Source organism: Vitis riparia, chromosome 7 (genome assembly GCF_004353265.1).
Source record: "Vitis riparia cultivar Riparia Gloire de Montpellier isolate 1030 chromosome 7, EGFV_Vit.rip_1.0, whole genome shotgun sequence".
In the NCBI taxonomy this organism is placed as follows: domain Eukaryota; kingdom Viridiplantae; phylum Streptophyta; class Magnoliopsida; order Vitales; family Vitaceae; genus Vitis; species Vitis riparia.
Window position 1 is genome coordinate 29,974,263 of NC_048437.1, and position 11,477 is coordinate 29,985,739.

Here is an 11,477-nt window from a genome sequence, read left to right on the forward strand (position 1 = left end):
TTAATGACGGAATAAACCTCATATATATATATATATATATTATCAGTAAAGTCTTTCAATATCGCGTAAAAAATAAAATTTTAATAAATTAATAAAATAAAATTGTCTCTTTTTTTTTTCTATTATCTTTCTCACAATTTCTATCACAATCTAGACAATATATTTATATCAAATTATCTCTTCACAATTGTTTTGCAAACACATGATTGTGTTTCACACATATTATGTGTGTTCAATGTATAATATATAGTATGAAATGGTACGTGTTTGGCGGGGCTTGGGATTGAGTTTTGATCAGTGAAACCTCAACCCCAAGACCATCTCAACCTTAAATTGGGCTGAGATTTCTCAGCCAAAACTGTCTGTTTTTTCTTTTTGCTTGCCTTACTGAATTCGGGTTCAGATCAGATCTGGCCCTATTAAGGGACAAAAAATCCACCAAAAGTGAGATAATTATGAATGTGTCCCAAGTTCCAAGGCTGTTTACCTACCGAATTGACATAAAAAAGAGCTAGATCAATAGCATTTTTTCTTTCAACCAAAATGAGAAACTGTTTCTATTTTATCTCCTATGATCTGAAAATTAAATCAAGCTAGAGATATGATTTCATATACTGTTCCTGCTGCTGCTTCCTTTTTAAGTTTTAACAGATCACCACCATGAAACAGGACCTAAACCATCATAATCAAGTGATCCCTGCAAAATGGCAAACACAGTTATGAGTAACTCCTTGAGAGATCCAATGATTCCAATTGATCCAAAAGGAAGGATATCTTCAATTAAAAAAAAAATATATAGCTTTATATTCATCTTTCCTTGGGATTAAAGGAATATATATATGTTTGGGAGCTTCATCTTAATTACAAACCATGAAGTAGTATATAACTAGAAAAATTCAAGAAATAAGAGGTTATTTGTCTAGAAAATATAAATGTCTGGGAGCTTACTCTACATAATTCAAGGAGATCTTCAATTTACTTTATTTTGCTAGACCTTATGATGGCAATATTATTTCATTGTTCTCATGTGAATTCTGCCAAGTGGTAGCGAACTAAAAGAAGAACCATAAAACAATATAACATAACTAGTTTTGGGCACACTCCATCAGATGGCACCAAGAAATTCTGACAAGTGAAAAAAAATTCTATAGGAGTAGCAATATCTCTCTGCGTTGGCCCTTAAAATTATACCACAGCTTCCAAAGGAAAGAAAGCTTGAGGTGACCCTACTTCTAGAGATGAAATACCTTGAAAAGAAGAAGTTCAAAGGATGAACTTACCATAATCACCATAGGGGCAAATGGCTTTGATTCTTTTGGTTGCTCAACTGGAATTGGAGGATAACTCACACTCTGAACTTGAAACCTTATCTGCAGCAGAACACCAAAAGTTAGAGGCAAACCACAGCTACGAGTTTTAGTGTTAAGTATAGAACTGTCCAGAGGATAATAATACGGCAACTAAAACCTCATCTATCCCATCTATAGGAAATTTTTGTTCTTGATAATCCCATATCCATATGACTTGACTCCTGTGATTCCATAAAAGGATAAAAGTAGAACATTATGCATACAGATGTAAAGAGTAGCAATGAAATGAATGAAAAAACTACAAGAAAAAAAAAAAAAAGCAAAGAAAGTAAAAATTGAAGGCGAACCACTGATCAATCTAAATTTAATTCTACTAAACAAGTCAATGTGGGGTGAGAAAGCTTACTTCTTTTCTGGGTTGGGCTCACAATGGCATGGATTTGGCATAAGATGGACGGGAATGTAGATGTCATCAAAGAATCCAAGAGATACTGTCCATCGCAGATTCAATATCAGCAGTATGGAGCCATTAAATAGGTGTTATTCATGATGATGACATGAAATAGAATTCACAATGTGCAATTCAGTAGCAGCCTAGCAGGATAGCAGCTCTTTTCACAGATAAGAAACCAAAGGATGCCTTAAAACAAGGTTTATTTTAAACTAACAAAATTCCGAATATCCACTCTACGTCTTTGAGAGCCAACTCACTGACACAGGGGACAACTAAGTTGCATTTGGTATTTGAAGAGCAACACAACCTTGACCAAATCAAAAAAGTATAGCACCAAAGCCAATAAAAATAATAACCGACTAGAAAGGACTAGGCTAAGTATCTAGCTAAGGTCACAAACTAATAACCCTAGGTATTAAGCCTAATGCTTCAGAAGCTGACTTCTTAACTCATAAGCCACGTTAAGGAGCAACAATTATCAAGTTGTGAAAAGAATATTTTGGGAAAAAAAAATGAACAACCCATTCCTTGACAACAAGTGATTTGGAAATAACTTCAGAACTATAATTCATGAAAGTGATTTTAAACAATCTTCAATCTCTAGCTCTGATTTTGCAACCTGTCTTTGAGAACCAAGCATGCCAACTTCTACAACAGAGCTAGACAATGACTTATACGAAGATACAGGGCCCACAGGATTCAACACCATTTCCCAGGTCTGGTAAGAGTACCACCAACTGGTACAAGTCATTGTCATCCAAATACTGTAATGCTGCAACTAAAATACCATTAACTCCCAAAGCCTTTCTTGTTTTCATCTTGTGTGAACTAATATGATATAATTGAAGGCCCTATAAGGACAAGGGCAAGGCAAAGAAAGTAGTGAGAAAGGAGAATAACCCGAGATTCCATAAGTAATATGGCTCTAGACACAGTAGAGCGTTAAAAATGGATTTCAATAATTTTTTTATTTTTTTATTTATTTTTCATTTTTTATAAATTTGATAAGTAAACAAGATATGCATTAGAAAAGGTTAAACGCCACAAAGCATACAGAGAGTATACAAGACGGCTACAGCCTCAAAAAGAGAAAAAGGACCAAAAAGAACTACCTCCCCTCAAGTGGAAGCTATCCACTCCAAGAAACCTATAAGGGAGAAAGACTCCTCACCTAAATACACTTTGGCCCAATTCCATAAGTTACAGACAAAAAAATTCTTTAATCTCTGAATATTCAACGCACCCCCCCTAAAGGCTAACCTATTCCTCTCCTTCCAAACCGTCCAAAAAATATACAACGGAATGAATTTCCAAATCTTTTTCCTTTTCTTCCCTACAAATGAACCCCTCCAGGAGATTAAAGTCTCCTTTACAGTTTCTGGGAGGACCCACTTAATATTTATCAACCCAATATCCCAAAGGGCTCTAGTCACTATACAGTGTAAAAGAATATGATTTACATTCTCTTCTTCACAACCACACAAAAAACAACAATTTGGGAGTTGCACCCCTCTTATCTAGAGTCTATCCAGAGTGAGCACCTTCTCCCACGTAGCCTCCTAAGCAAAAAAGCAGACTTTAGTTGGCACCCTATCCACCCATATTCTCTTTGCGGGAAACACTGTGTCATTAGGCTTGTCCAACAGCCTGTAAGCTTCTTTAACCCTGAAAAGACCATTTCTTCCTTGCTTCCATTTAACTGAGTCATCCTCCAGGGAAGGCCTATGACCCCTCAAAGTATGGAGCAAATCACCAACCATATCCATCTCCCAGTCATTGAAATCCCTCACAAAAACAAGATTCCAATCTCCTTGGCCCGAATCTTGGTCCCACATCTCCTCAATCGTGGCGTCTCTATGCATGGCAAGGACAAAAAGGTGGTTGAAGCATTGGGACAATGGAGTGTCAGTGCACCAACTATCTTTCCAAAATTTGATTTTGGAACCCTTCCCAACTAGAAAAGCCAAATTCTCCCAGCACCATTCAGATTCTTTCATAATCTCCTTCCAGACCCCTACTCCAGCCGCCCCATTAGCCTTCTTAGACCTCTAGCCATATTCCTCTTGCCCATATTTCGTAGAAATCACTTGTTTCCAAAGGTTATCCTTTTCACAAGCAAACCTCCAAGTTGAACCCAAGTAATTGAAGCTTTATTGATTTGCTTAATTTTGACTCAAGTTGCTTCAATTCTCTGGTAGATGAAAGGGATTTCCAGAACTGGCCATAAAAATAGCTAATAGCATGGCCTGATTTTGACTCAAGTTGCCTCTAATTCTCTGGAAGAAGAAAGGAATTTCCCTAATCAGCCATAAAAATAACAAATTACATGGCCTCATGGTTGCCACCGGTTAGTCATAATCTAGGACATGAAAGAGAATTTTCCTTCAAGAGCAGGAATTCTCAAGAATTTGGAGGGTGTGCCTCGTTCAATGAGTATGTAGTTTACATAATCCAACAAATCTCTAATCTGGATATTTGGTAAGGAAGTTGATGGTCCCTGAATCAAGGATATTTTCAACCAAAGGTATTGAGTTCTGTTTGAAGAACTGCAATGAAGACAGCTAGCATCATATGCGTGAAAAAAGTTTAAAGAGAGCATTGGGCAGTTCCGCAAAAACCACAACTGATAAACTCATTTGAATGGTGCTTGAGCACCAGTTTTAATATGTTATCATCACATGGAGCAGCCAAAAGGTCATGTTTAACCTCAGACCCACCAAAGAGGAAACAAAAATCGGCAGCACCCAACGAGTCAGACGATGTACACAGATACATACATTGCAGATGCGTGTGATGAAAATGATAACACTAGTCCCCAAATTTATGGAAGAAAGAAATAAAATAACAGATGCAAAAATATTTTGATTAATTCGTAGTCAAGTAAGAGGCATTAAGACATACATCGTAAGCCATTGGCATCGGATTCTTTAAGTTTTGCAGTGATAATCTCCCCGACAAATGGACGGAACATAACCAGTCTGAACTCCACCTGCCTACCATGATTTTCAATTATTATATGAGCAGAAACTTAGGTAGAGTTCGACACTCCATCAAAATCGATTAAGCCTATCGTCCTTTTCAATTCATTTTGAAAACAGCGGAATAAGGAGGCAATGCCACAATCCCAGATAGATAAATTATGAAATATACCGTATAGGTTGAAGCACCATCCCCAGGAAAGACGAAACCACCATCAATGGATCTGATATCATAAACTGATATACACAGCCCCAAATTCGCAATAACCTTCAATTTCATCACAACACATTTTTGTCAGTCCCTTAAATGCTCAGAAATCACAATAACGAAATGAAAACGCAAAGACAATGTTCGATCTCCAGACCTTATCTAAGAAGAGACTTTCAAGCTCTCCTTTGATGGCTTCATTGAGAGGAAGGTCCAGAAGATGAGGCGGCAAACGCAGTGTGTGCTCAATTAAGCTAAGGTAGAACATCTAAACCTAGAAAACAAAAAATTTCGAACTCAAAATCAGTTGCAGATGCAGATTATCACAGGAAATTGAACAAATTAAAGTAAGAAGGTGTTCACGATTCGTCGACAGCGAGAGGGGAGACTGAAACGAACGAGGGTTGGAGAGAAAAAGGGACAGCTCAGTTCGAAAAAAGGAAAACTATTTCAATACTGTGAAAAATAAAAATCAATTTTAATTAAAGGATTTTACAAGTTAAATTTATTTTATTTTATTGTTCTAAAAAAAATTGATATCAAATTTCCTAATTAATTTTTATTTTAAATAAAATAAATTATTATGTTATTAAAAGAACAAATATTTGTTTTTATTTTTTCTCTCAACACCATCGTCTTGAATAATAACTTTCTAAGAATATAAATTACTTGAAGATAAAATCAGGACTATTATCATTAGGATGATAGTAACAGGAAGCAATATAAAATATTAACGTATGTGTTTAATGAATCAATTTAAATATTTAATATAATCTTGATCAAAATGATTAGGGATATGTTTGGTTTATTTTAAAAATTATTTAATCTTTACATATAAAAAGAAAAAAAAGTTAAATGACTGTAAAGAAAAATGTAAAATCATTTTCTTAATTTTAAGATTGTTATTGAAAATAGTAGGACCAAATATAGGAAAATAAAAATATATTTTAAAATAATTAATTATTTTTGCATGCATTTTTATACTATTTCACTTAGTTTTTCTCTTTCATTAAATATTTTAAAAATATATTATTATTTTTAACTAATTTTAAATATATTTAACTTTCCTTTTTTATTTTTCATGATATATTAGAAAATTTATATTTTTTAATATTTATTTTTATATTCTTGTGCTTTCATTAACCAAATATAATATAAATGTATATTTATATTTTTTATTTTTCTCCGCTCCTTTTTATTTTTATTCTCTCTTTTATTTTTCCTCCCAATAGATTCTTAAATTTGAAAAAAAGAAAGAAAAGAAAATAGAAAAAAAATTATGGGAAGAAAATAAAAAAAATCAATAAATTATTTTTAAATATTATTTTAAACTCATTTCCCTTATTCTAACTACTTAAAAATTTTAAAAATATATAAGTTTTTAATTAATTTTATTTATATCACATGTTTGCATTATGTTATCAAAATTCTGATTAATATGTCATCGAAGTAGCAATTTAAAAATGTGTACATTAGATATGAAATTTGGATTAAGCTGATCAGCTCCAAAATTTTAGATTAGATTCCACTCTAATCATTTAAGTTGAGCACCCTGGTGTTCCTCCAAACATGCCTTTAAAGAACTCCTTTGCAAGAGACTTAACTTTCATATATATATATATATATATATATATATATATTCTTCCTGACTTTTTTAGTTTAGAGCCATTAATTTCCCGAGAGATCGGGTGACCCGGCCAGCAACAGCATTTCTCGATTTCTCACCATTTCAGCAGAAGCTTTTGGGAGAAGTGATAGCGAAATTGCAGATCTAAACAGCAGCAAAATATTTTGCCCGCTCACCTTCAAATCGATCGAAGGTAGGCTTTTGCCACTTCGCTGTCTCATTCCACCATTTTGCACAAATTGTTGAAAAAAAGGGGCCCAAGTTACGCAAAATTGCAGATCTAGAAACACCGATCTCAACGTCGGTAAAATCTGAAGTTGAAAATCATTCAAAACCAGAGATTAACGGAGGAAAGAAACTGAAGGAAAATTTGTACATGTTGAGAGAGAGGGGAAAGACGGAGGCCACCTCCAATTCGATGTCAGCATCACCATTTTCTTGATCGATCCACCGTTTCTGCACAAATTTTTTCGAAGAAAAAATTTTTGACAGGAAAGAAACACTCACCATCTTAGAAGTCAGAGCTCCGGAGGAAGCCAGGGCTCATCTCTACCTCTTCTTTAATCTTCACTTCGCAAGAAAAAAAGCACCAACGGATCACAGTATCGGTACCGTTTATTACAGCCAAACAGATATTTATACACATGCACAATTTTCTAATACCACGTGCTTCCACCGCGCGTTAAATCACGCGCGCCAACTTCTTCCACGTTCGACGTGCGAAGGAAAAAAAATCATGGCAGATAAAGAAGAAAAAATCTGATCAAGAGACCCACAAAAAATACAAATAAAAATAGAAACAGTCCGCGATCTTATTGTATGATTTACATAAAATTAAAATAACGTTATATTTGAAAGCTCAAAAAGGCCATAGTATCATCATTATCAGAAGAACTGAAGAAGCCTATCGGCATCATTGATGAGTGGATGGAGGCCATGGACGATGATGGTCACCTCCATTGCCGCCCCCTATATGGGTACAGGAAGAAGCAGCAGACGGAGGGACCGGAGCTTTAGCCATTAAAACAGCGTCCTGACGAGTGGAGGGCATGGGCGATGGCCACCTCCATTGCCGCCACCTATATGGGCACAGAAAGAAGCAGCAGAAGGAGGGAGTGGACCTTTTCCCATTAGAACAGCGTCCTCAGGAGTGGGTGGAGGGCATGGGCGATGGTCACCTCCCTTGCCACCACCTATATGAGTACAGGAAGAAGCAGCAGAAGGAGGGACTGGAGCTTTAGCCATCAAAACAGCGTCCTGATGAGTAGATGGGGGGCATGGACGATGGTCACCTCCATTGCCACCACCTATATGAGTACAGGAAGAAGCAGCAGAAGGAGGGACTGGAGCTTTTACCATTAAAACAGCGTCCTGACAAGTGGATGGGGGGCATGGCCGGTGGTCACCTCCCTTGCCGCCACCTATATGGTACAGGAAGAAGAGGCAGAAGGAGGGACTGGGGCTTTTGCCATTAAAACAGCGTCCTGACGAGTGGATGGGGGGCATGGGCGGTTGTCACCTCCATTGCCGCCACCTATATGGGTACAGGAAGAAGCAGCAGAAGGAGGGACTGGACCTTTAGCCATTAAAGCATCGTACTTAAGACTGCTATCAACCCTAGCACCTCCCACAAGAGCTGTGGTGAGAATGAACCAGACAGAGATTGAGAAGGAGACCCAGACCCAACTGATGACTTTGTTGAACAACTCCATGTTGTAATATGAGTGTAAAATCATGAGTGATGGATGGGGAGGGGGTGTTTGGGTTTTATAGACAAATGCACTGCAAATCTGTAACAGTGGGACAAGTGGGGAATGTTTGGGAGCTTTGGGTATAAACTAGATTTGGCTGCGTAAGCGTCCTATAACGAGGAATGTCTGGCAGCTTTGGGTAGAGTTGGATCTAAATATTGGCTGCAACTGATCTAACTGTTCACCATGTAGCCGCCCAAGAGAGTCGATCCTTAGTATTTGTATGAAAAAAAGAGTCGTGCTCCACATGGAAGAAAAAGTAGAAGAAGAAACAGTAGAAAAATGAATAGATTCTTTGTGATCATTAGGAGTGACAATAGAAAGAGAGGAATAACATGAATTCACAAAAATCTATGCGGACAGAGAGTGGAAGAATATTACCAATTTGGGACCAAGACTGAGATGATGTTCAAAGAAGAGAATTCATGGTAACTTTTCAATGTGATATAACATGATAAGATGTTTAAAGTAGTTATAACAAGACATTCGTAGAGCTTTTGGAAAATGTAGGCTATGTTTGGTTCCCGGAAAATTTGAGGGAAAATGTGAGGAAAAGAAAATACAAAGGAAAGTAGAAGGAAAGAAAAAGTGAAGGAAAATAAAAAAAAAAAACTAAAAGTTGATAAATTATTTTTTTTGTTACTTCAAACTCATTTTATTTATTTTAACTCATCAATATAAAGATTAAATAATTTAAAAATACATAAGTTTTTAATTAGTTTTAATTATATTTGATTTTCTTTGATATTTTTCATAGGACAATCAAACATGAGAAAATCATTTTTCTTAACATTTTTTTTCTTTCCTTTGTACTTTCCGGGAACCAAACATAGCCTTAATAATTTTATAAAATAATATTCCATGAATAGGGTGGATTGTATGTTTTTGGGACTATTTTTTCCTTCTAATCTTCATCATAAAACTATAGTTGAAAATGTTGATTTTAGTATGAAATTTTATGAACGAAACAATTAATGTTGGCAATGTTGGTTTCAGTACATAAAATAAGATCTTGGTTTTAGTGTGAATTTTTTTATAAGTTTTTAAAAAATCAATATTGTCAATAAAATTACATTTGTTAATGTTGGGTTTAGTGTGAAGTTGAAAAAAGTAAACAACCTTGTCGATTTTACAATTTTTTTAATTTAACTTAAAATCGCATCTCCTAGTATTTGTTTTGTTGTATATAAAATAAAATAAAATAAAATTTTGGATGATTATTTTGTAACCCACTGTATTCTTATTATTTATTTTTCTTAAAAAAAAAAAACTTTTTTCAAAAACTTCCATTGGTGTGAGATCAAATGCATAAGGTTATGATTTTAAATAAAACTTAAAATTAAATAATTTTTAATAATATTAAATATTAAATTATTTATTTTTTTAATATTTTATTTTTATAAAGTATTATATATATATATATATATATATATATAAACATTTTCTTAATATTTTAAAAAATAAATATTTTAATTTTTCTATTCAATAAAAATTTTTAAAATTAAGTAATAAATTAAAAAAAAAACAAAAAAGAAAAAGTTAAAATTTAAAAGTAAATTACTTTTAAAAACAAACGTTAAACCATGTTTGAGAATTGTCATTGATAACCGTTTTTGTTTTTAAAAATAAAAACATATAAAAACATATTTATTAATTCATTTCACTTGGCTTTTAAAATTATTTAATAGAATAATTATATAAATATATATAAAAAAAATGGGAAATATAACATGACATACAATACCGACCACATTTCAAATTCTCACCCAAAACCCACTTTTAAAATCCGCGACCAAGCAAGCCCTCTGATCCTCTGAAGTGGCTTTGATTGCGGCTGGGGTGACCCACTGTGCGTGAAAATCAAGAAAAAAAAGGTTAACTGGGACCGGCGGTTCATGGAAGAAGGTGCAAGAAAAGAAAGCTATGGCGGCAGGGGCTGTTATGAGAAACGGTTAAGAGCCACTTAATTTGATTTGAAAATTGTAAACCAAGTAAAAAGGGAGGCAGTGTTGAGATATTAGAAATGCTTTCCTTATATCATTATTTCCTTATATCATTTAGTGTTGAGATATTAGGAATGTTTAGATATTAGGAAAGTTGAGATATTATGAATATTGAGATATTAGGAATATTGAGATATTAGGAATATTAAGATATTAGGAATATTGAGATATTAGGATATTAGTTATTATTTCCTTATATCATTCTTTCCTTGTATCATTCTTTCCCATTCTTATAATGGTGATTACCCTCTATATATACTCTGTACATGAACGAATGAAAGTATGAATGAAAAAACTACAATTTATCAATTTGAAGATGGTATCAGAACCATGGAACTGAAATCCTGGATATTTTGTCGCTATGGTAGTCCGACAGCGATCAACCATCCTAAGACAAGCCCTAATATTGATAAGTCAACCTTCAAATGCACTCACTGCAATAAGACTGGTCCCACTAGTCTGGATATCCCATAATTTCAAAGCAACGACTCTTGGTATGACCAGGAAAACAATAAGGAACCGATGGTTTGAACCATGGACCTTTAGATCATGTTTAGGCTATCAACACTTTGTTATTAATTATAATAATCGTGATCAACGGAAGAAGGATTCCAAGAAAACCTCGACTGCAATTGTTGCCGAAATAAAAACAGAGGCTAATGTTGCTGAGAAAGCCTCTGCATTGGTAGTCGCTACTGATCATGGTGGTAAGTTTTTAAATACTTTTACACCTGTTATTAATAGTACATGGATAATTGATTCTGGTGCTACAGATCATATGACTTTTGATTCTAGACAGGTTTCGCCCTTAGACCTTCCTCACAAAAAATTGTTTCCACAGCCAATGGTAACACAACCCCAGTTATTGGGGAAGGATCCTTAACTCTTACTGATACTTTGAATTTGGATTCTGTTTTAGTTGTTCCATCTTTAGATTACAATCTTTGTCAGTTTCTCAAATCACTACAGCCTTATCTTGTATTGTCATTTTTTGGCCTGAATTTTGTGTGATTAAGGACATCCAAACAAGACAGACGATTGGTTGTGGTATTAAACGGGGAAAACTCTATTACTTGGACTTGCAGTCAAAGGATTCAAATAAGTTGCAACAAGCCTTGATGGCAGATGGATCTGAGAGGGGAGAAG

General features: G+C 34.6%; 1 protein-coding gene across 1 annotated transcript; it reads right to left on the reverse strand.

Moving 5' to 3' along the window:
* Positions 1-411: 411 nt before the first annotated feature.
* Positions 412-5,399, reverse strand: LOC117917563 (DNA-directed RNA polymerase III subunit RPC8-like). The gene is made up of 8 exons (XM_034833878.1): positions 5,314-5,399; positions 5,108-5,224; positions 4,915-5,010; positions 4,666-4,753; positions 1,717-1,801; positions 1,468-1,531; positions 1,281-1,370; positions 412-697 (listed from the first exon to the last, which is right to left on the reverse strand). The coding sequence occupies exons 2-8, from the start codon at positions 5,216-5,218 to the stop codon at positions 653-655; spliced, it is 579 nt and encodes a 192-aa protein (XP_034689769.1). The 5' UTR covers positions 5,219-5,224; positions 5,314-5,399; the 3' UTR covers positions 412-652.
* Between the last annotated feature and the right edge of the window lie 6,078 nt (positions 5,400-11,477).

What these genes read in the sequence shown, in the direction of transcription:
- LOC117917563 (XM_034833878.1), bottom strand. Translation starts at nt 5,218, where the DNA reads ATGTTCTACCTTAGCTTAATTGAGCACACACTGCGTTTGCCGCCTCAT. An exon ending in ATGGTGCTTCAACCTATACG is followed by an intron (nt 4,754 to 4,914) that starts GTATATTTCATA and finishes CATGGTAGGCAG; the next exon opens with GTGGAGTTCAGACTGGTTAT. An exon ending in GAGCCCAACCCAGAAAAGAA is followed by an intron (nt 1,532 to 1,716) that starts GTAAGCTTTCTC and finishes ATGGAATCACAG; the next exon opens with GAGTCAAGTCATATGGATAT.